Here is a 25,598-nt window from a genome sequence, read left to right as displayed (position 1 = left end):
CTTTTAAGGGTGAATAGGCCGTAGAAAACCGTCGGCTATACTCTCGGTCAATTTTCCAGAAGTGACTGCGTATCCAAACAGTAAGCAACTGGACACACCCGGTGAAGCGGCTACTCTCAGCTCTTCTGCAACTGCTAAGTGCTCTGAATGTTTCAGCCAAAACTGCAGGAACAGGGTTTACCTTCCTTTCCAAACGCTCGAATAAATCGACCACTGCGGCTTCCACGTGATAAAGAACTTTCGGGAAAATCATCAAACCATAAATTCCCAAGGCGAACATCTCCATGCTCTTCTCGATATCGCTATACTTGACAATGAGCTCCTTGAGGCATGACCAAGGGAAGCAATCGGACTCTCCCTTCTTTTGGATTCGATCAGCAACCCAATTCTCTCCCATCCCAGTAATCCTTGCGAGCTTGCTCTTAAAGGATTGTGTCCTTGAGGCTTTTGAGTAGATACGGTCCAAGTGTATCGTCTCGAAATGAAACAAGGAGGTGTATTCTTCTAACGTGGGAGTCATATCTTCCTTGTTGAAAGTGAAGCAGCTATATGCGGGATTCCAAAACTGGACGAGAGCTTTGATTAGGGGTTCGTTTACTTTCACGTACAACAGAAGGGCGATGTCACCATACTTTTGCCAGAAAGAGTATTTCACATCAGAATTCCAACTTTCCCAAATTTCGCGTAACTCTTGCAAATCGTTTTGCTTTAGACTGACCGGAGCAACCTCTGGTAGTACTGATATGTAATCTTCAGTCAAACTGTCACCTTTCTTCCTTTGACTTTCTTCGGACCACGACCTCACTTCTGCGTTATCCACTTCCTTGTTATGAAAGCTCTTGTCCATTTTATGACCGCCTTCTACTTTTATGACCACCTTGTGAATCAACACCTTTCTTCATGAATGATGATGCAATGCAGCAGTAATAAATAAAACACAAAACACAAACAAAAATAAAACTGTGTTAGTATATACAATGAATAGTCGAAGAATACATAAACAACATGGAGATAGAAAATATATACATCTTAAACCTTATTCACATGATATCTACCCAATATGATATCTACCCAATCATGCTTTAGTAGATCCTACCCGACATGATATTTACCCACATGTTTTGTTACTCATAAAAAATCCTAACCGCATGGTATCTAATTCACATGCATGTTTGAAAAATAAACCTAACCACATGATCTCTAGTTCGAATACTTTTTGCAAAAAAAAAAAAAAAAAAATTCGAGGGAAAAGTTAGAATGAGTTTCCCCTTTGTGTCTGTGGACAGAGATTCAACATAAGATGGGCAGAGTTTCAGTATTTCTAAAAGGGTCCTCGAATTGTCTTTTGCTGGTGCCCCCCTTGGGCTTGCCAGACCCTCGATCCTCGCCCATTATAGGCTTAAAACGGATCAAGTTCAATTTTGAGAGGATACATTTCCCTATGTCCATGCGAGGAAACTCAATGTTTCACTCGTAAACATAAGGCATGTACCCCAGAGGTTACTAGCTAAAGCCCATGCGGAGAAAAATAATTTTTCTCACGTAAGCGTAGCTTTCACCCCTACCTAACGGGACAGAGCACAGTAAGAAGGCTCTAAATATCGAAATGGTTGTAACGACAGTGAGGGGAAACCCATAATCCTTTGCCTCGATCCAAGAAAAACAATAGACTAAAGTGAAAGTCAGAAAACTGAAAACATGTAGATCACACATTAGTACAACTATTTATTTGTTAATTAAAACGCAAATTAAAATGCAAACAACAATTTAAAACAAATCAGGGATCAAAAATCAAATTAAAGTGAACTTACAACTTTCGTTTGCAAAGACAATTAATTAATCGACTATAGGCCTGACTCTCTAAAAAGTCCCCAGTGGAGTCGCCAAGCTGTCGAAACGATTTTTTTAAACGGGGGCGAGGGTGATTTGGAAAACCGCATCATCTTTAGTTATTATCTTTTCAATTGGATTTTTAATTAAAAACAGTGCGATTTTAGAAAACCTCTCGTTTCGAGAAAATTGGAAATTCCTTTACGATAAAAATATAAGGTTCGAGGAGTCGCCACCAATCTTTGATTAGGGTGTGATTGGGCACCCAAAAACATTGTCATTTTAAATAAGAATTAATTTTAATTAAAACGACAAATTAAGGTCTGCGTTATCAAAATCTGAGTTCGGGAGTCGGTTACGCGTGGGGAAGGATTAGCACCCCCACAACGCCCTAAATCGGTACCTCGTCGATTAATTATTGTCTTTGCAACGAATTTCACAAGTTCGAATTTAATTTGATTTATGATCCCTTAAGACAACAAAATGCAAATTTGAAACATTGAAAAGGAACAAAACAGATTTAATTAAAATTACCAAGTCATTAGAAAGATAAAGGATATTCGATTATTTAAAAATATCGAGACCAGATCTTTAGTTCAGTTCTAACGACCTTTTCTCGAAAAATTTAAATAGTCGAATATTTTCTTTTCTTTCGCTCCCAAATTTTACAATGATATATCCAAATTTAATTAGGTGTTACTGACGGGATACCATTTTAATTTAAAATCGTCAAAACAACTTTCCTGTAAGTTAAGAAAAGCCATTCTGATAATTTTAGATTAAAAGGGCATTACCCTTAATTCCGATTATGTGATTAGATCGAGTTATTCACGTGAGGCTATCATGCAAATTATGTTGATTGAATGTCATGCAAAGAGTAATAAATATTATGATTAAAATATCATGTACAAAAGAAAAAAATATATACATATATTTTAATTTAAAAAAAAAAAAAAAAAAAAACCACACATGTTAACGTATAATGTACAAACATGACTTAAATGTAATAAAAACATGACATGAAAAACTACAAAATTAAAATATATAGATATATACATATTTTAAAAAGTGACTAAATATGAATAAAATCAAAACTAAACATACTAATCAAAAGTTAAACAAGGGTTAAAATATAAAGAAACTAAACAGTAGGCTCATTTCATAAAAAATTCATTTCCATGCACTGCAAGCATAATATTACAAAAGTGCCATACAGGATCACAATGCACATTTCCGAAATTACATAGCCAATGTCAAATTTGCACAAAAATGGCCAACATAGGTAACTGGACTAAAATAAGATGCGCTATAAATTAAGAGCCGAAATTAAAATTGCAACAAATCTCGGTTAGGGACTGTAACAGAACGGGTTGAAATTGGGAGGACCCAAACAGATACTACACCATCTAACCCTAAAACGCACCGTTTCCCCCTAAACATCAAAATGCCGCCGTTTTGAACCTACATGATGCGACGCCGTTTTGGCGTGGTAGCATATGAGACATTAGGGTATCTTCTAACCTAGCCTTCATTTTATTCTCAACCCTAAACAACTCTCAGCCGTTTTCTCTCAACCTTTGCCAGATACCCTGCCGTTTTCCTCAAATCCCTCTCCTCTCTTCGCCTAACCCTACGCGAAACAGAAGGCCACCGCGGCCTCCGTCGCTCAACGGCTCCGATGGGGAGCCACACAAGCCCCGACGATAACTCGAAGCAGACCTCTTCCTAAAATAAACGCGACCCTAACCCATGACTCAAACCAAACCCTCGAATCCCACTCTGTTTCACTCTCCAGTAGACCTACAAAAACCACGGCCATCGCGACCTTTTTCCTTCCCCAAAAGACTCCGATGAGAGCCACCATCCAACTACCCGGCCAACATATGACCAAATCTACACCGAACCCTCCAAATCCCTAAAGCTCGAGACCTAAAACCGACATGCACGACTCCAAATGAACGGGAAGCAAAAGGTTTTACCTTATCGCAGACGGGGTGTGGATTTCTAGTGACGAAAGTTACTGGATCGAAAGGGTAAGTGTCTTGCCTTGGGTTTGTGTTCTATGGTTGCTGGTTGCTGGGTATTTCGTTTTTTTTGTGTTCTTTTTGGGTTGTATTCTCTGTTGTTTTCTTATGACTGAGGGATTGGTGTTTCCCTTTTTTTTTGTTCCTCTCCGTTGCCGATGACCGAGGGCTCTCCCTTACCCCCTTCCTTTCCTTTATATTTCTAGTTGATAGATTTCTTTCCAGTTTTCTTCTTTTCTGTTTCTGTTCTCGTTTGGTGTGTTTGCAGGGATCTGGAGCGAGCAAGTCACGGGCGCGAGCAGCCTGGGCACAGGCGATGGGGAACAGTCCCGAGAGACTTCACGTGGGTAGCACCCGGTTGGTTCGTGCTGTCTTGGAGTTCCGAGTGCGTTAGGAGCCGTTGGATCACCTCCGATCTAACGGTGGAGGCTTCTGGGAGGATTGAGAGTCGTTGGATCATGAAGCCAGATCCAACGGTGGAGGCTCAGCTGCGCATGGAGATGGTGACAGGAAACCCTAACGGGTCTAGGGTATCCTCAAATGGGCTGCTACTTTGGGCTTGAGCCTGTTGTATTTTAATTGTTTGGTTCGGCCTGTAACAAAAATGGCAATATTTAGGGCATATTTTATATATTTAATTATTCAATTATTTAACTATTTAATTACTTATCCGTATATATATATATATAACTACATAATACCAAATTTATGCTAATAACCGAAATTGCAATAAAAACAATAATAAAACCCGATTAAACACGAATAACACCCCGGACAAATTGAGCGTCTACAATAAGAATATGATAAAAGTTAAAGGGGGAAAATCAAATTACCTTTATATTTAGGCCATAAGAAAGCTACTTTGAAAACGACATTATTTAAGGTAATTATATATGAATTTTGATTAAATATAATAAGAAAATTATGATATTTTTATAAAGAATAACGTGAGTCATTGGATCAAATAGTGCAAGTTTAATGTTGGCCATTGAAAATCATTAAGGGTAAAACAAAAAGAAAAATATGGAGATTTTTGTACGGGATTTAACGTTAGTCATTGGATCAATTCTTCCATGACCAATCTTGATCATTGGATTAAATTAAAGGGAAAATTTCTTGATAAATGAAGAGTTTTCTTCATCTTTCCTTTCAAGTGCCAAAAATCAAAGGACAGAAGTCATCTTTTTCATTTCATTTTCTTAATGGAAAAGAGAATGAACCCAACATTCTCCAACATTTTATTTTTTCAATTCTCAACCGTTTTGATTAATTTGCCAATCAAAACTTCATCTGAACCTCTTTCGGCGACAAATTGAAGAAATAAGACAAGAGAAAAGAATGAAACGTGAAATGAATACGAGTATTAGAAACAAATCCAAGGTAAGTGAAATTTACTCATGAATATCTTCCTCTTATATGTAGAAAATCATCATTTATGTGTTGTTCATTCTTGAAGATAAAGAACATGAAATATGAATAGAAATCAAAGGGAAAGATAAGATATATGTTGAAGAAAATATTTGGAAACATATTTCAAAGCTACTATGAATAGAAATTGGTATGTACTTTGTGATGTTCATTTACCTTGAATTTTTCTTATAAATATGGTATATTTTAAAAGTAAATATTTATGGAAATAACATGTGGATAGTTATAATTTAGTAATTTATGTGGATGAAGTGATTTTTGAATAATATAATATGTTATGTATTTTTTTGAAGTGCAAGTGTTTTGAGAAATGTAATTGATTTGAAAAGTTTGATTAAATATTATACATAACTTAATTATGAAATGAATTTTGTTTGAATTAAGTGATAAATAAACCTTTATGGCTTTGAAAACATTGAGCAAATGAATGATTGATATAAAAAGTACTTTGGTTGTGTTTATGTGTTAATAAGTAGGGAAATCTTAAACCATAATACCGTAAACCCTAATTTTCAAAGTAAATTGAAAATATTGAGAATATCTCAATTGATTAAAAAATTATTTTGAACCGAAACGTGATAATTGTATATAGGAGTGGATGGGAAACTGATTGGTTTATTTTTTTATTTTTATTTTTTATAAATTTGAGGTGTTTGTCTAAATAATACTCTTAAACATTTGATAGTGAATGCTCATATTTCTAACATAAGCGATGCTCTAATCCAAAACCTCAAATAATAACTATAAATCTCTTAACTATTTAGTTTGCTTGGTTTGTAGGAACAGAAAATTTTATCTAAAATGAATCGATAGGCAACTTTTTGTTAGCTGGTGATTTTATGTTAAGCATTTAATACATCTTTTGAAAACTAGGATTAAATAAGTCGAATAAAAAAGTTTCTAATATTGAACAATAATGACCAGTTCATATTTTTTTTTTAAATATTTATGATATTTTAATTTAACATTTAATATTTCTTTATTAAAATTTCAAGTACAAACAACTTAATATGTTGCTTATTATTTACGTTATAATATTATTTATCATTATAAATTAAATGTATATGTCGAGTAAAAAATATGTGATATAAATGAATGTTACAAATTCAAAAAGATAAATTGAATCGATCTAGGTGACTAAAATGGAATAAAAACTTAAGTTTAGTGATTATTTTGAAAGAAAAAATAATTGCATAACGGAAGTAGAATCCTGAAAATAGTTGAGTGACTAAATATGTAATTTGCCATGCTATTTTTAACCGAGTAACGGTTTGGGAAAACGGGGTAAAGATTTATAGTTAAGAGGGCAAAACGTCTCAAAAAATACTTTATGGGGTAACATGATACAAATGGTATAGTTCAGGGGTAATGGGGCATTTAAGCCTAATTTTAAATCAGAACTTTGTTTTCTTAAATGTTTATATTAAAAATGTTTGGTGTGCTGGATTTCTTTTACCTCGCCTAGGTAGCAGATTGGATTCACGAAGTGGATTGCCGGATTGGAGTCACGCATACCTCCACATTGATTCAGGTGATATTTCCATATAGAATTTATTAATTTCTTCCGATAAATCTAAAGTGAATAAAATATAATATATATTCAAACACTCTCAATGATTTGATAATAAATGTTCATACATCTGCATACATAGATCTTGTGCCCTAACTCTAGACCTTAAGGGATAACATGTAACACCTTACACCAGTACAACGCACAGTCGACCGATAAGAATGCCACAATGAACCACTGAAGTGGCTAACTAAAATTTTCACATTATTATTAATTTAAAACAACCATTCAAAATAAAAAAAAAATCAATGATAAAAATAAAATAAAAACTTTAACATCATTTATACAAAACAAATTATATTATGGAGCTCCCATAAATAGTAAACAAAAATATACAGACCACCATTCAAAACAAATCATAACTCGAGTATATAAAATAGGGATTTCGAATATACATGACCACTAAAGGACTCGAGACGTACTCTACCCTAGAATCTGGTCTAGATCTACCTTGCACAAAAGTTTTTCAAGTGCTCCACCTAAGAATATGCGTAAGGAAACAAATTTCAAACGTTGAGCTAACTAGTCGAGTGCCACACTAACAACTAAAACACACTAACTGGGTTCATTAATATCATGCTTTAATAACTTATTTACGCTATGGTAGACATCATGATGCGGCTGAGGAATTTCTATATCTCGGAGCTCACGCACCCCTCTAGTCTACCGAGGATATGGCCTCTGGAATCTCTGCATCAAATATCACACCCCCGACTATCCCACCCCTTGCGAATATCAGACTTTACGCCCAAGCTAGTCAGTTTTAAGGGCCTTACATACTACCTAAGGATATCCGGACTGATTCTATACTTCGACACCCTGAATTAAAAGAACTCAGGTGTCTGAATTATTTACCAAACATCAACCAATGCTAGTTTTATGTCACCCTATTCTTATTTGTTTCTATGTTCGAGTTAAGCATTATTATTGTTCCACTTGTAGTCTTATTTGAGAGAAAATAAAGCTTATTGGGAACCTCACTAGATTTTATAATTCCTCTTAACTTATAGCCCAAAATAACTCCTTGGTATTGATACTGGTCACACAGTATCGATACCCTTCTCAAGATATCGATACTCTAGTACAAAACTCTCTTGTTTTAAAAGTAAAAGTATTGATACTCATATGGGCTGTAGACCTTGGGTATCAATACTCCTTTGAGTACCGAAACAAAAATAGCATTATGAAATTTGGGTTTCGATACCAAGCACACCAGTCTCAATACCGAACCCTGTATCGATACTCCTTCAAGGGGTATCGATACTGCCTTCATAAATTTCATAATTTTAAGCCTGAACATGAACAGTATCGGTACTGATTCCTCCACTACTGACACTATCACTTGAAAATGCCATATTTGGGCACTCAAACTCTTTTACATTGCTACCTAGAGGTTCCCAAATGTGTTTAGAGTCTTATGTCATCATGAAAGGGGCATAAATAAGGCTTCAAATCATGTTTATAACATAAAACCTAAATTCTACCATTAATATGCTCAACAAGCTTATTTCTCAACCTTCATGCTATTTAATATGTTTAATGACCCAATAACTAGTATGTAGGAGTTGTAAGTGTGGTTACCTCAAATTTTTTGCTAAATGCAAAATCCAACTCACTCAATGGGAGTTTTCTCTTTCCCCTTGGCCTTTGAGCTTTCACCCACTTCTTTAACAATTCAAGAGTAAGAAAAAATAATTCTAATTAAACTAAGTGATGAATTAAGGATGAGAACACTACTAGAACTTGAATCTATCAACAACAACTTAAAATCCAAAATTTCCCTTAAACCTCCCAAAAACCTATTTTTTATTTCCAAATTTAAAACTTACAATGTAGATCTTAAATTAAAGCTAGTAGGATGAGGACTAACAATCTTACCTTGTTGAATCAAACTAGACTTGGATTATTTGATAACTTACTTTTTGAAAGAGAGAGGAAGATAAAAAATGGAATGAATGAGAATAAGTTTGTTGAGATATTATAGGGGGAGTGGTTCACGCATACCAAATAAAAATAAGGGGGTTTTTAGCTTTCAAAATAAAATTAGATAAACTACACTTTAAGTCCCTACACTTTCAAGCTCATTAAAATATCATCACCTCTTATAATCCTTTTGGGCCCAACTCAGCCCAATTCCTAATAAACTTGATCCAAGCTATTTTAAATAAATCATTTGGGCTCTAAAACGGATCTCAGATTAACCCAAACTACTGACCCGAGTTTCGGGACGTTACATAACAACAATCCATTAACCATTGAAGTCGCTTGGTTCATGCAAAAATTATTAAATTTATATAGTGTAAATGTATCTTATCAAATATATATATATATCACACCACAATATTGGGGTTAAATTTAAATGCTTAAAAAATTTTAGAGCTTGATTGTAAAATTTTTAAAGTTTAAGGACTAGTAGCAGAGTTAACCCATGTTTTAGTGTAATTTATACCCATTCTCTTATTTTCTATTCTTTTCCCACTTACCTCCTAAAAACTACAACATTCATTCTCCCTATTTTCTTCTTTCTACTTGTGCTCGGTTTTTGTTCTCTTTGTCGTCAATTGTGTCGTCATGGTTGCCACTGCTAGTATTGTTCAACTTAGCTCAATTTTCTTATTCGTCTGATATCCTTGTTTCCTTTATTGACATCGTCAGTATCTATCAGGGAGGAGGTTTTGTTTTGGAGTTTTCAAGAAAATACAGTTCCCCTGTCCACCGCCATAAACTAACATCGGTAAAAGTCTCCTCGTACATTAAAACATAAATTTGGAATTTTTGATGTTGTTGGAAGGTTACGTGCATGGTGAGCTAAGGAACACGTAATTAATGGGCGCTCAGCTATATGCAAGCAAAGCCTTAGGCTGTTAGGTTGTTAGTCCATTATTTATGTTGTTAAGCATACGATTTTCATTTCTTGTAAGCTATAAAGTTGTTGTATTCAGTTGTATCTTTCAATAAGAAATATATTATTGATTTTGTGATTCTTCTTGAGTTTATAATATGGTATCTTTCGCCAAACGTTTTAGGCCTCTTCTTTGTTGTGCTCTCTGACGTGATTTTTCGAGCGTTGTTCTGGTTGGTTCGCCATGTTTACGAATAAGAAAGTAAACATTGTTTTGGATGAGACTAACTTTCTTTTCTGGAAGTAGCAGGTTCTTCTCACGGTTCATAGTCACCAGCTCGAACGGATTCTCAATGGCACAATGTTAGTACCGCCTGAGTTGGTTGTTGATGATAATGAAGTGTATATTGTCAATGAAGAATTTAAAGATTTCATGGCACAAGACAGTGCTCTTGCCTCATGGCTTTTGTCCACGATCAGTGCTCTGCTTCTACCTCAGTTATTAGGAGCTGAGTCCGCAATGGCTGTTTGGCACACTGTTGTGCAGTTCTTTGCCAACCGATCTACAACACGGTCATGAACTTGCACTACAAGATTCAGTCATTGAGGAAAAGAGATGACTCGATGCGTGTATATCTCACTCATATAAAGAGATTTGTGATGCTCTTGAGTCATGTGGCAGCCATGTGTCGTAGGTTGAGCACGTTGTGAGCGTTTTGAAAGGCTTGCCAACAGAATATCAGTCGTTTATGGTAGTGATCACTACAAGTCCAGATACGCTTTCTCTGGATCGGATTTATTCAATGCTCATTGATGAGGAAACACAATTGGCTGGATTTAATTCTCATACTGAGAATTTTTCGATGAGTGCCAATGTTGTGCAGGGTAAAGTTCATGTTAGCTCTACTGCATCTAATAATTCTCATGATTACAAACAACAACACATTGCCTCGATACGTGGTGAACGGTCTGGTGGTAAAGGTCGAGCCCGTCTATAGTGTCAACTATATGGTAAGAATGGACATACGGTTGATAGATGCTGGTATCAGTTTGATCATGATTTTTCAGGTGATTTAGAAAATAATACTCAGCCACGATCTAAGGGTGAATTGAGTAGTGTTAACTATGTGAGTCTTGACAATGTTAGTTGTGCATGTTGTGCCAGTAAGCATGGTGTTGTCTCGATGCAAGCTGGTGGTGTATCTCAGGCTAATATGGTTGTATCTCCTCGTGCTCAGTGGGTTATTGATTCGTGTGCCACACATTATGTGACTCCTGATACGTCCAATATTGCTCACACTACTGATCTTGATGGTCCAGGTAATCTATTGGTTGGGAATGGAGTTTCTCTTAATGTAAATATGGTTGGTAAATCTTTATTACGCTCATCATCATCCTCACAAGCTTTGTTACTTACAGAATTGTTACATGTACCTAAAATTACTAAACATCTTCTTTTGGCATCAAAGCTTGCTAGGGATAATCACATATTTTTCGAGTTTCATGCTAATGGATGTTGCATTTGTGATGAGGTGTCAGGCAAGATTATACTATAAGGAAATCAGCAAGGTGGTCTTTATACTTTTGCGTTGGATAATAATAATTTGAGCAATTGTAATAAACCAAAGGTTCTTTCAATTGATGCCTCTTGTAATGCACTTGATTTGTGACATATGAGATTAGGATATCTAGCATTTCCTATTTTAAAGTCAGTTTGTAAGACATTTGTTGTTACTATTTCAGATAATGCAAATCACACTTGTGTTGCTTGTTGTTTAGGTAAAAGTCACAAATTACCCTTTACTAAATCGACTATAATCTATGATGTACCGTTTCAACTTGTGCTTTCTGATATTTGGGGGCCTTCACCTGAACCTTCTGTTGGGTATCAATACTATATTTCTTTTGTGGATGCGTGTGCTAGATATATATAGGTGTATTTCTTGAAGGATAAATGACATGCAATTGTAACATTTCGTCTATTTCAAAGTATGGTTAAGACTCAATTTTCTTTACCTATTAAAGTTGTGCAAAGTGAATGAGGGGAGAGTACAGAAACTGGTCGAATGAGTTAACTCAGGAAGGAGTTTTGCATAGGGTCACTTGCTCTCATACTTTTGAGCAAAATGGGGTTGTAAAGCGTAAGCACCGAGACTTAATAGAGTTGGCACTTGTGCTGTTAACTCAAGACTCTCTTCCAATTCGATTTTGGTCATATGTAGTAGCTAATGCTACTCATCTAGTGAACAAAATGCTAACCAAGGTGTTAGGCAATATTTCCCTGTTTGAAAAGATGTTTGCTAAGAAGCCATACTATAAGGTTCTGCGTGTGTTTGGTTTCAGGTGCTTTCCACATCTTCGAGCATTTCAACCATACAAGTTGATGCCCCGGTCCAGAGTGTGCACGTTTTTGGGTTACAACACTCAACATCGAGGGTTTCAGTGTCTTGACTCTATTGGTTGAGTTTTTATTAGCATGCATGTTAAGTTTGATGAATTTGTTTTCCCTATTGCAGAGACAAAGCTTGCTGCATGTTATCGTGCTTAGTTCTCTTGTAGGTCAGTAGCACTTGAGATTACTGTTAAGCGCCACAAGACATGTCCTCAAGTAGTAACACCGCAACATGCATCTACTAGTGCCACTTCACATGCAGATGTTGTGTTAAGTGGATGTGGTGATGATTCTTTGCTGGCAAGCGCTGATTTGAGCAATAATGGAGATACTCCCTCTCTGTCTACTGATGGTTCCTTTTCTAATATTGATCCAAGTAATAGTGGTGTGACCAATGCAGATGCACAACATGTTGATGAAGCTTCAATTGAGTTTGTTGGTGAAGCTTCAGTTGACATTATACATGTCACTAATAATCATCTCATGCTTACACGAAGTAAGTGTGGTATATTCAAACTAAAAGTGTTTGTCAGTGAATTAGACATGGCAATTCCTACTGATATCCATCAGGCCATGAAGCCAGTAACTGGGCAGCTATTATTCAAAATGAATTAGCATCTCTACAATGAAATGGTATGTGGTCATTGGTGTCACTGCCAGCTGGACGAACAACAGTTGGTTGCAAATGGTTATTCAAGTTAAAGTAGAATCATGATAGCACAATTAATCGTTACAAGGCTCACCTTGTTGCAAAGGGGTTTTCACAAGTACCAGGGCAAGATTTTAAAGAAACCTTCAGTCCAATGGTCAAATTTCCAACGTTGAATATTTTTTGTCTCTTGTTGTCACAAACAAGTGGTCTCTGAAGCATGTGGATGTTAACAATACCTTCTTAAATGGTGATTTGAATGAAGATGACTTCATGCAGCAGCCACCTGGGTTCGAACAGTTTGTTGTAGATGGCACCAAGATTGTGTGCAAACTTCAGAAGGCTCTTTATGGGCTACGCCAAGCACCAAGGAATTGGCATACTAAGCTGAAGGATAGCTTTTTGCAAATGGGATTTCGATCGTTGAAAACTGATGTTTCATTGTTCATTTCTCATACTCAAGGAGTCTCTACATATGTACTTGTCTATGTAGATGACATTTTTGTTACATGAAAATCTGTTGTTAAGATTGAATGAGTGGTTCAGTTACTTCGCGATAATTTCTCTTTAAAAGACCTTGGTGACTTAAAGTATTTTCTAGGAATTGAGGTTTGGTGATATGGTGATCGATTGGTGCTTAGTCAAAAGAAGTTTATTTTAGAATTGATTGAGAGAACAAGCATGTTAAAGACTACACCAACTGTCACCCCTATGGTTCTCAATAATAAACTTTGTAGTGATGAAGGAGAACTGCTAGAAAGTGCTCGAGAATTTCGATGTATGGTTGGGGCGTTATTGAATATTTTTCATACAAGACCAGATATTGTTTACAGTGTGAGTAAGGTAGCTCAGTTCATGCATGAACCATGAGAGTGTCATTTGTTGGCTACTAAACGCATCTTACGTTACCTGGTTGGAATTGTGGAGTTTGGATTGGTGCTTTCACTGTCCAAGGAAGCAATACGTGTAGTGGCCTTTGATGATGTTGACTGGGGTGGTTGTGTGGATGATCGACGATCCATGTCAGGTCATTGTGTTTTAGTTGGTGGTAACATGGTGTCATGGTCTGCTAAGAAGCAGAATGTTGTCTATAGGTCAACCATGAAAGCAGAATATCGAAGCCTAGCTGATGCAGCTACAGAGGTTGCTTAGGTGGATGCTCTTCTAACTGATCTAGCAGTGAAACAATATGACAACATATCATCTGGTGTGACAACACCAGTGGAATTGCATTGAGTGCTACTCCAGTTTGTCATGCTCAGTCAAAGCATGTGGATTTAGATGTTCACTTTGTAAGGGAAAAAAATTTTGCCAACCAGTTATGTGTTAGCTATGTTACTACTGTTCATCAAATTACCGATGGACTAACAAAACCATTGACCAAAACATCATTTACCATATTTCGAGAAAGGGTAAAAGTGAGTCTGCTGAAAGGAGAATAAGAATAAGTAGGGAGAATTTTGGAAGATTACGTGCATGGTGAACTAAGGAGCACACAATTAATGTGCGCTCAGCTGTATGCAAGCAAAGCCTTAGGCTGATAGGTTTTTAGTCCAATAGTTATGATGTTAAGCAGACGATTTTCATTTCTTGTAAGCTATAAAGTTTATGTATTCAGTTGTGTCTTTTAATATGAAATGTATTGTTGATTTTGTGATTCTTCTTGAGTTTTTAATAGATCTAAATCCAACCACCGGAGGGCGTTTCATACGTCGCTCTTGCACGTATGGAAGAGGTTCTGACATATCGATCAAATCGGTTGAAGGGTGGACTTATCTGACCTAAACTGATCTTGAACCAATGACCAAATCAGACTCGACCCAAATTGACCTAACTCGATCTAATAACTCGTTGACCTATTGAATTTTACCATTGACTTTTTTTAGTTGATTTCTATCTTTATATTTTTCGATGTCTTCACTCTATTTTTGTAGTCTGTTTTACTAAATTCTAACTCGAAAACGTTGCTTTGTAATTTTTTTGTTTTAGGTTATATTTGTGTTAAATAAATTCTAGGATTTTTGGACTCATTCGCTGATGTTATGTCATGAAGGTGATCATGTATATTCACACCACTCTCTAGTATAACTAGATCACTCTCATTCATCTTACTTCAATTTAGTACGTTGGACTAGAGATACATATGGCTGTCGTTAAATAAATTATTAGATGTTTCTATTTAAGTAAATATTATTTTTAGTACTCAAAAAATCCTACGTTTCTCTTATTAGGTTCCTATTCCACATGATCTAGTATTATTGATCGTAAGAAGCGTAAGACTTAGTATAATTTAACTGGTATAAGTGTTCTCTCTGACCTGTATTGCATGTTTGTTTTTCCATGCCGTGAGTTGTTTTTATGTTATTTATACATATATATATTGCACTAGAATATCTTATTTATGATTAATAATGCATTATACATGATCTGCTAATTGGTATAAATTTTAGTATTAAAACTATTTACGGAGGTCTCGTGTTCCTCTTTGGGGAGTAAGATCCTCTCCTATTTTTTGGTTTCTGTTTTGTTTGGGTTCCTCGTCAAAGGGTAACATCTCATCCTAATTTCTATTTTCTATTCTGAGTTCCTCATTCATGGTAATGTCCCAATCTTGATTCCTGCTATGGATTCATTTTTTAGGGTAACATCCATATTTTGTTTATATGTAGAAAAGGTAAGGTTGTGAGAACTTTTGTAAGATACTTTGGTGTTGGACAAATGGCACTATTGTTGCCTGATTTTTGTGCTATTTATTACATCATGTTTGAATTATATGTATTTTGATATTAATATCTTATTGCACTTAGAGGGCGTAATGAGCTTTATAGCTTACTCTTTTTTTGTTTGTCGTTTTCATATAGTTAAAGTATTATGGAGTAACTATAAACTTGCGGAGGGTGGCTTAGGAGTCTATGAAGATGCAACTTCTTCATCTTTTTATGTCAAAACTTTAAAATCAAAATTTTCTGAAGGGGAAGTGTTGTCAAACCGTAATATTGGAGTTAAATTTAAATGCTTATAAAATTTTGGAGATTGATTGCACATTTTTTTAAAGTTAACTCGTGTTTTATAAAATTTTTGTTTTTCATTTTATATAGTTTTTGAAGACTAGTAGAGAGTAACTCATGTTTTAGGGTATTTTATACTCATTCTCTTCTTTTCTCTTTTTTCCCACTCGCCTCCTAAAAGATGTTGCATCCTTGCTTCCCATTTTCTTCTCTCTACTTGTGTTTAATTTTTACTATATTTGTCGTCGTTTGTGTTTACGTGATTGTCACCTCTGATACCGTTCATCTTAGCTCGATGTTCTTATTTGTATGGTACCCTTGTTTCCTCCACCAACGTCATCATTATTAATCGAGTAAGAGGTTTTGTTTTAGGATTTTCAAGAAAACCCAACTTCGCCATCATAAACTAACCTTGCTAAGAGACTCCTAGTACTTTAATTAAAACATAAATCTAGAAATTTTGGTGTCAAATCGACCGCCAAATGGTGTTCCTCGTCACTATTACATGTGTAGAAAAGCTTCTAGTAGACTGATCAAACCAGTTTGAGGGGTGAACTTGTCTAACCTGAACTGGTCTTGAACCAATCTAACTTAAACCAGTCTTGAATCGATAACTGAATCAGACTCGACGTGAACCGATTTGACCCAATCCGTTGACCATTGAAATATTGATCATTGAATTTGACTTTGACCATGAACTTTTTTCTATTGACCCTTGTCGTTAAGTTTTTCGATGTTTTGAGTCTATTTTCGTAGTCTGTTGTGTCAAATTCTAACCTTCTCTATTTGCATTTTATTTGTTTTCGGTTACATTTATGTTAAGTAAATTATGGGATTTTTGGACTCACTCTACTATTATGTTCTGAAGGTGATCACATATCTTTGCATCGTTCTCTAGTAGATCCATATTACCCTCGTTCAGCTCAACTCGATTTTGGATGTTTGATTCGAGATACATGTGGGTGTCGTTAAATAAATCACTAGTTGTTTCTATTTAAGTATGTATTTTTTAGTACTCAAATAATGCTACATTGTTAGTATTAAGTTCCCATTTCGTAGGATCTAATTTCGTAGGATCTAGTACTATCGATCATGGGAAGCTTAGGGCTTAGCTAATATCATTTAACTAGTATAGGTGTGTTCGTTGACCTGTGCTGAATATTTTTTTTACATGCCATGAAATATTTTTCTATTATTTATATATATATTGCACTAGCATATTTGATTTATGATTAATAATGTATTATGCATGATCTGCTGGTTGATAAAAATTCACATACTATGATTATTTGCGGAGATCTCGGGTTCCTCTTCGGGGGTATCGTTCCCATCTTGTTTCTTTATTTCTATATTTTGTTTGGGTTTATCTTTTGAAGACAACATCCTCAGCCTAATTTATGTTTTCTGTTTTGGGTTCCTCTTTGGATGGTAACATCCCCATCTCGTTTCCTAGTGTGGGTTCCTCTTCGGAGGCCAACGTCTATATCCTATTTATCTACAATGAAAGGTAAGTTTATGAGAACTTGTGCAAGATACTTTGATGGTGAACAATTGGAATAATTATTGCTAGATTTTTGTGCTATTTATTACATCATGTTTGAATTATATGTGTTATAATATTAATATTTGATTGCACTTACAGAATACATTGAGCTTTATAGCTTACTCTTTTTATGTCTGTCATTTTCAGATTATTCAGATGTAGGATCAGTTTGACTATCGGAAGTGTAGTCTCGGTTTTATCTGTGAGGTTAAATATTTATTTTTAACCTCCCTATAATTGTGATATGAGTTTATTTCTGATATTTTATTTGGTAACGATTTTCAACTTTCGTATGTTCATTGTGGCTACCATGATTCAGTCGTAACTCTTAAAAACCGAGTCTAAGGGATTACAATATTTATGTATTTTTTATTAATTTATTATATATATATATATATATATATATATATTATAAACGTCAAGATTCAAACCTCTAATCATATTTTAAAAATTTAATATCTCATTCGAACTAGTTGTTAAGAAAATATTATGGTATTTAATTACTATTAAAAAATACAATTTAGTGTATAAATGGAAAATTCATCAAAATTTGTGGAAGAAGCTCTCAGACTTCGAACGTTATATATATTTTTATTTAGGATCACCGATGTCGGGATAAGAGTTAATACATTCAAGAGTAAAAAATTAGCTGATTTAAGGTATTGAGAGGACATGAAGTTAGGTGTAATGTCAAATAAGTGCTACGTCAAACCATACTCGTATGAAAAAGAAATATTTGCAAGTAGACTTTGCTAGATATCGAATTGGGTAGCTAAGGCAGGCCTAATTAATTATTAAGTCAAATCCCTTGTACATATTAAAACCAACTGGTCTTTTTAGAAAAATACTTTTCTAACGTTCTTAATTATGTATGTGCAATTCCGAACGAAAGTGAGAAACAATTAATGACCCTAATAATCAACAAGGGTCTTTTTCTTTTTAATGTACCATCCATTTTGTTTAAAAAAACTCTCAATTTCTTACCTTTAAAGTACACCTTTGGAACAAAATTTGATGTTGATTTTGAGAATTATATATAAATATATATATATATATATGAAGGTGGGCACAACGTCAACTTCATCAATCAATTAATCATTAATATAAGAGTAGGAGCTTAATCAATGAGCTTCAAACATCATCCCATGGGTTGACGATTAGCTCTCTTCCTTCAACCTTGAAATTTTCAAGCCAATATTAATTGTTTTTTGAGTTATTATTAGTGAGATTTGAATCAATAAATTATTAGTAAGCAAACAAAGAAAGAGAATAATTTTTTTCTTCTAAAATTTAGTGGATAATATGTGGTCTTAATTGTTAGTAGGGGCCCTTTGAACAAAGGTTCAGATTTGTGGATTATAATGTCTTATCAGCACTCGCTAATCCCATCCATCTCATAATATAAACTCAACCGACAATGATAAAAGAAGATGTTAATTAATCATCTATTAACAATATATGAAATAGCCTCTAAAGTTCAATAATTAATTATATAATTTACCTAGGTTCAATAACTTTTAAAAAATAATAAAAATTTATAAATGAGTTTTTATATATAACTCAATGACCAAAATGAAATAACCTCTAAAATTCAATTACTAATGATAATTGTTTACCCTAAAATTATATGCAAAGAAGCTAAGAAATTTCCTTTCGGTGTCTTGCGCACCTTTATTGATAAATTTCTTTTTTTCTTTTTTATAAAATAGAAATTGAAGTTAAGAAATTAGAGGGTCTTAAAACAATCAAGGCAAGCAATTGTCAGGCAAAAAGAAAGTCAGTGGGGCTCGTCTTAAAACCGTTGTTCAACGGTAAAGATGTGGATCCTATCCTCTCTTTTTTATTTCTCTCTAATATTTTATTAAATACAAACAAATGCATTTTAAACTAATTAATCAATCTTCTTACCAACTAAACCACTTTTATGAGAGAGGGGGATTCATTCATGGAATGGGAAGAGGCAGCCTCAATCTTGGTGAGTTTTATTTGCCTTCTCGTAGGACAAGGAAGGAGGATCCATTTGAAAATTTAGCTAGGGGCTAGGGCTACTATTTCAATTAACGATATAGGCATACCATTAATATAATATAAATATAGATGTATATATTTTAAAATTTGATTAATATATTAAATTTATAAAACTGAGAAATTTTTAAAATATAATTATAATTGTACGAACCAGATTACTACAATGATTAAAGGAATGATTGTTATTTTTAGATGTTGACAACTGTCGTTTTCGATGTCAAAATAATTCCTTTTTCTCAACGAATCAATAAGGAAATGCGTAGTGTAGAGAAATAAGGGTTGAATCCTCATAGACTTAGAAAATCACAAATTTATGTTTGATTGTTTTAAATTAGGCGTGAAAGTAATAAAAGGAGGGTTTTGGTATAAATATATTTAAGTGATAAAAGCGATTAAATAAATAAAAGCAATTTAAATAAAAATAAGAGAGTAGAGATTGTGAATAAATACTGTAAAAATAGCCTCAAGCCTTGCTTTGACTCAATTTCCTTATGATCATCGAATAAGATTCTCTTCGGGATTCACGTCGGTTACTTTGTCTACAAGGGCTATCCCCGTGACTCTATCTTGTATACCGAATACCCAAGGCAATCTTTGATTCCGACTTCGGTAATTGATTCTAACAACATCAATTGTCGTAGATCAATTACCGTTTAAGTTCGTGGCTTCCGACTCGGATTGTTGCTTCGATAACCCTCAATTCCGATCTCAATTCCCTCTTGGCGAAGCTATCTCGCCAAGTGTGTTCCCAGGAAGTCAAATTGCTTTCTATAAGCCAAATCTTCCTCCCACACGTTTAATCGCAACAACCTTTTGACCAAAGTCAATCTTTGATTTTGAAAACTATTTTGATTTTGAAAAATAAGCTTAGAGATTGAGAGAGATATTCCGAAGATATTAAGGGCCTATTTCAATTCTCCCGATGGAATTGAGTCATCGCGACAACTCTCAGCTTATGAAAAGTTTAGCTAAGCATGACAAAAGTCATACTTAGCATTTTGAAAACAAAGCTTGAAAAATAAAAGAAAAATGAAAAGAACTTGAAAAGTAAAAAGAGAAAGCTTTTATAAAAACTAGAGAGAAAAGAAGATTGTAATCTGAATGATGAGTTTAGGCTTACCCCAAGTGGGTATTTATAGTATCTCAAAGCCTAAGGGATAAACAAAGAAAATAAATAAAATAATCCTAAGATAATTGTTTTTCAAATTTAAATTCAAACTTAAACTAGTCTCGTAATGCAACTCTGCTCATCCATCTTCCAGAAGGCGTGCGGAGGAAGTCTTCTAGAAACCGTCGCTGACTGGGCCTTCTAGAAACCGCCACGTCAGACCACGTCGTGCCCAGAGTCGTGCCCATGTCTCCAGCCGTGACCAAATAATAAAAAAATGCAGAATTCACCCGTTTTGTCACAAATTCTGAAAAGCAAGGACCTATATAGAAACAAGTATAACACGACCAATTCAACGGCAATAATTCCACAAAATCGAAGAAATAACGAGCAAAGATTAACGATTTTAAACACTCATCAGATGTCTCGAGTTTAAGCACTAGCAAATACAGCAGAGTGATTAAGCTTTCATCGCCAAACGATTGAGAGAATCTAGAACATATACTATTTTATAATTACCTTTAACTTATTAAAAAAATATAATTCTAATTCTAATAAGATAAACATGTATTTTGTATAAAAAAACTATGGAAATAATTAGTGGCTATAATAACAGATAGACGACTTCTTGTAGGCTTGGGGCCAATGGGTGTGGTCATGCATGCAGGCATGAGTCGAACCGTGTTAGAGACGTACCATTTTTGAATCACTCAAAGAAAGGGAAAGAACTGGGGAAGGGCAGCAGTCAGTCCAGATTGACTCTCCACGTTTATTCATAAATTATCTTATTTAGCCCTTAGTTTTATTTTCTTCGGATTTTAATTTTAATTCTGGACACTAACAATCTAGAAATGAAATTAAAACATGAGGGGTGATATACTGTATTTACGCAGTTAAATGTTTTTCACGTATAACCCCATAGAACCATCCATTTGTAAGATGATTCAAAAAAAAAATAAAGAGTGGATAATGAAAGTCAGAACCATTCATCCATGGCTGATGACTGGACATGTGTGCTGTATAATTGTGATTATTTTATTATAAAACAGTCTATAGTATCCCAATTGAACCAAGTGGCACAGGGAGAAGTCGTCGCAATAAAATAAAGAAATAAATCGCCAATAGCTACTCGCTAAATCACCAACAAAATCTGGTATATCCCAATCAACAACCCAAGTTTTCACATGTTATTTCGTGTTAGTTTGGAAATCTAATATATGGTAATTTCTAAATATCCGAAACTTCTATGTCCAATCACAGCTAATGAAGTTAGTCATGGATAGATTAAAAGGACATTCGTGCTCTTAAAAAAATAAATTATTATATATTTTAAATATTTTTATTAATAATTTATTTTTACCTTTACAGTGATATAAATCCGTTTCTTCTAAAAAAATTAAATAAAATTCTGAGTACGTAAAAATTCATCTTTTATTTGCATCCTAGATGTTGAAATTGTTATTATTATTATTACATTTCAAACCCATATTAAATTTACCTATATATAATAATTAAGATAATGAAGTTGAAAGAAGAAATTAAAAAATCTACTGTTAAAGTCCCTCACGGGGCCAAGGGAGTTGATAAAAAACTGAATAATCAATTCCTTTATACATATTAAATCAGTTATTGGTTTTGACATTTATGTTAAACACAGTTCCAATATCTAGAATTTTCGTAAGGAAGATTTCTCCCTATCAACAAAATGAAAGGGCACATTTGTTTATTACATTAAGAATTTGGATGTTATCCATGTGAATAAATATTAAATTACGACCTAAGATGGTAAGAAAACACAATGAAATCAATGTCTTCACCGTTCTATATTTCTTGTTTCTTTCTATGTAATACAACTAATTATGTCTACTGAATTATGAGTTGATCTATTGAGATTAAAATTTTGAAATATAAATAATTTAATAACAAGTAAATTATGATAATAAACCATGGGCAAAAAATGTCAAAACCAAATGGTTTAGTTTAGCCGCAACCAGTGGCATTCAAAAACAACAATACATCACTTTGAAAGATCCGGTTTTGCCATGCACATCATTGCATGGCCAAATTAAACCCTAATTAACACTAGATGCTTTTGTCCCACCAAATTCCATTCCCACCTCTATATAAGCCCTTCTCCCCTCCCTCTCCTTTCATCATCTTCAAACTTGAAAAACCTTTCAAACTTTCTCCATGGATAAGCTTGTCCTCCTCGCAATTTCCCTCGCCCATTTCTTCATTTTCCCACCAGCCTACTTTGTCAATGGTGCTCCCATAACATCATGTACCCAAACCCCATACCCTGATGTGTGCGACCATTACATCGGAAATAGTGTTAGCGTTGCCGCACAACTCGATCAAACACAATTCTCGTTCCGTGACGTTGCCCTTCAGGTGACTTTGAACCAAGCAGTTCAGGTTCACCGGTTGATTTCGTCGATCGACCCGAGCTCATTCCACGAACGAGCCAAGTTAGCCTGGGATGATTGCTTGGAACTCTATGAGGACACCGTCCAACATCTTAACCAATCAACCAGCACCAACGATCCCATAGATTCTCAAACCTGGTTAAGTGCTGCAATCGCTAACCAACAAACCTGTCAAAATGGCTTCATTGACTTCAAATTAGCCTCTCATTTACAAATCCTACCACCCACGTTAGGCAACTTTACCAAGTTGATTAGCAATTCTCTAGCCATAAATAAGGCCACCACTTCTTCCCATAGTAGCTTCCCTAAACAAGATGGCAATCGACGCCTACTCTCCGATGGATTCCCGGCTTGGCTTTCGGCTGCCAATCGGAAGCTCTTGCAATCAAGCGGTGCACCAAAAGCCGATATCGTGGTGGCTCAAGACGGGTCCGGTAACTTTAAGACCATAACGGAGGCGGTGGCAGCAGCTGGTGGGGGCAAAAGAAGTGTTATATACGTGAAAAGTGGAGTATATAAGGAAAGTGTGGATATTAAGAAATCAGCTAAAAATATAATGTTGATCGGAGATGGAATTGATGCCACCATTGTTACCGGTAGCAAGAATGCTCAAACCACAACTACTTTTCGTTCGGCAACCGTTGGTATGCTCTTTCATGAAACATGCATAAATATTTCAATACGTTATTAGTTTCTACGTAAAAGAAATCATAGTTAAAAGGAAAAAAAATTACGTGTTAAGGTAATAATTATCATTATCTATCATAATCCTAAACGAAAGAGACTTAAGAGCCATGAATAACAAATTAAAACATAAGGGTCAAATCATTTTGTTTCTTAGTTTGCACCAAGTAAAAAAGAAAAGTCAAATTTAAGTTTTTTTTAATGTCCCCTATTTCACCACAATCAATCAACATAATATTAAAAATAATAATAATAAATTTAGATAATATAAAACAAACCGATTGAATTATAAAAATTTATTATATAATAATAGAGTTAGGTTGTACTTATAAAATTTAATTTATTTTTAATTTTATATAAATTTAAAATCGTTTGATTAGTAAAATAAATATACTCAGTAAATTTTCACTCTTCTTTTAGGTGTTTCGGGTGATGGCTTCGTAGCTCGCGACATAACCTTTGAGAACACCGCCGGACCACAAAAACACCAGGCGGTGGCCTTCCGGTCCGGTTCCGATTTCTCAGTCTTCTACCGTTGCAGCTTTAAAGGTTACCAAGATACCTTATATGTTTACTCTCAACGTCAATTCTATCGTGAGTGCGACATTTACGGAACCGTCGACTTCATATTCGGAGACGCAGTTGCCCTCTTACAGAGCTGCAACATCTACATCCGTCGGCCGATGAGCGGCCAAAAGAACACTGTTACCGCACAAGGGAGAACCGACCCGAACGAGAATACGGGCATAATCATCCACAATTCACGAGTGACGGCGGCGTCGGATTTGAAGGTGGTTCAAGGTTCGTTCAAGAGTTATCTGGGGCGGCCATGGCAGAAGTATTCAAGAACCGTGTTCATGAAGAGCACCTTGGATGGATTGATTGATAAAGAAGGGTGGTTACCTTGGAGCGGAAGCTTCGCTCTGAGCACTCTTTACTATGCCGAGTATATGAACACCGGTGCCGGAGCAAGCACCGGCGGAAGGGTGAAATGGGGTGGATATCACGTTATAGGAGCAGCAGAAGCAGGAAAATTTACGGTGGGGAATTTTTTGGCCGGAAGTTCTTGGATTCCGAGCACCGGAGTGCCGTTTGATGCTGGACTGTGATAGTTTTGGGGGTTGATTTTCCAGTTTGGAAAATGTAAATAGGAAAGTTCCCCTGATGTTGAAATCACTTTGCTTTTCGCTTGCACAGGTAATAAATATAGGTGGAGACAAATGACTGTTGTATTAATGCTTAATTCATCAAATTGTAATTGTGCATCTACTATTTATAAAAACTTATTGCTGTACCAATTAGAAATATTATACTCCCTCTGTCGCGTTAGTCCCGCGAAATGGGTCTCTTTTATTTTTAAAATTTATCTAATTTAAAGTATTTTATTAGAAAATAACTACACTTTATTTATTTTTCTTTTACATTTATAAGTTTCACTCTTTATACTTATCAAAATCAATTAATCAAATATATGAATCACCTTTTAAGGAAAAATTTATCATTTTTCTTGATCAAATATATATCCTGTGAGTTATCAATATAAGAAATAAATTAAAAAGAATAATATATAGCACATGGTTGTCGATTATACGAAAATAATATACGTTATCGATTGGTTAATGCATACTAATAAATTTCAAATTGCGACTTGCGACTTGCCTTTATTCACATGCATTGACTTATTTTGGAATATCCAATTTTGACCCAAAAATATATATATATAAGTTTCCTACAAAATTGAGCCCAAAAGGACCCAATTTATCACAAATATAAGAAATCCTGATTATCAAATTATATATATATATGATTGGTAGCTAAGAATGCCAAAAAGGACGAGAGATTAGGTATCTCGAATTAATGCCAAAAAGGGCCCAATTAAGCTGGAAATGAGACTAGAGAGAATGCAAGTTATTAGATATCGATTCGGTCAAAATTTAATAAATATTCGATTCGGTCAAAATTCGATTCGAGTTCTTAACGAGTTGAAACGAGTTACTTGATACTCGACTCAAAAAGCCCATGAGTAGCTCGAAAATATAATATATTAAGATTTTATTTTTAAAAAT

The 25,598-nt window shown here is 34.8% G+C and overlaps 3 protein-coding genes across 3 annotated transcripts; all 3 read left to right on the top strand.

The window, feature by feature from the left end:
- The first annotated feature begins 5,031 nt into the window (after nucleotides 1-5,031).
- LOC120125173 lies at nucleotides 5,032-11,263 on the top strand. Its single transcript, XM_039143668.1, has 3 exons — nucleotides 5,032-5,234; nucleotides 6,748-6,813; nucleotides 10,005-11,263. Exons 1-3 carry the CDS (start codon nucleotides 5,193-5,195, stop codon nucleotides 10,272-10,274), a joined length of 378 nt encoding a protein of 125 aa, XP_038999599.1. The 5' UTR covers nucleotides 5,032-5,192; the 3' UTR covers nucleotides 10,275-11,263.
- Nucleotides 11,264-13,416: 2,153 nt separating this feature from the next.
- LOC120125049 (uncharacterized mitochondrial protein AtMg00810-like) lies at nucleotides 13,417-13,887 on the top strand. Its single transcript, XM_039143555.1, has 2 exons — nucleotides 13,417-13,578; nucleotides 13,690-13,887. The coding sequence occupies exons 1-2, from the start codon at nucleotides 13,417-13,419 to the stop codon at nucleotides 13,885-13,887; spliced, it is 360 nt and encodes a 119-aa protein (XP_038999486.1).
- An 8,691-nt stretch (nucleotides 13,888-22,578) lies between these two features.
- On the top strand, nucleotides 22,579-24,669 carry LOC120125171 (pectinesterase-like). The gene is made up of 2 exons (XM_039143665.1): nucleotides 22,579-23,492; nucleotides 23,953-24,669. The coding sequence occupies exons 1-2, from the start codon at nucleotides 22,613-22,615 to the stop codon at nucleotides 24,639-24,641; spliced, it is 1,569 nt and encodes a 522-aa protein (XP_038999596.1). The 5' UTR covers nucleotides 22,579-22,612; the 3' UTR covers nucleotides 24,642-24,669.
- The last annotated feature ends 929 nt before the right edge of the window (nucleotides 24,670-25,598 follow it).

Source organism: Hibiscus syriacus, unplaced genomic scaffold, assembly GCF_006381635.1.
Source record: "Hibiscus syriacus cultivar Baekdansim isolate YM2019G1 unplaced genomic scaffold, ASM638163v2 tig00110429_pilon, whole genome shotgun sequence".
NCBI classification, from domain to species: Eukaryota; Viridiplantae; Streptophyta; class Magnoliopsida; order Malvales; family Malvaceae; genus Hibiscus; species Hibiscus syriacus.
The sequence above is the reverse complement of the archived record's forward strand: the minus strand, read 5'-3'. Positions and strand labels throughout refer to the sequence as shown.

Coding starts and splice junctions, on each gene's coding strand:
- LOC120125173 (XM_039143668.1), top strand. CDS start 5,193: ATGAAACGTGAAATGAATACGAGTATTAGAAACAAATCCAAG. Junction 5,235..6,747: donor GTATTAGAAACAAATCCAAG/GTAAGTGAAATT, acceptor TACCTCGCCTAG/GTAGCAGATTGGATTCACGA. Junction 6,814..10,004: donor ATACCTCCACATTGATTCAG/GTGATATTTCCA, acceptor TGGAAGTAGCAG/GTTCTTCTCACGGTTCATAG.
- LOC120125171 (XM_039143665.1), top strand. CDS start 22,613: ATGGATAAGCTTGTCCTCCTCGCAATTTCCCTCGCCCATTTCTTCATT. Junction 23,493..23,952: donor TTTTCGTTCGGCAACCGTTG/GTATGCTCTTTC, acceptor CTCTTCTTTTAG/GTGTTTCGGGTGATGGCTTC.
- LOC120125049 (XM_039143555.1), top strand. CDS start 13,417: ATGTTAAAGACTACACCAACTGTCACCCCTATGGTTCTCAATAATAAA. Junction 13,579..13,689: donor TTGTTTACAGTGTGAGTAAG/GTAGCTCAGTTC, acceptor TCACTGTCCAAG/GAAGCAATACGTGTAGTGGC.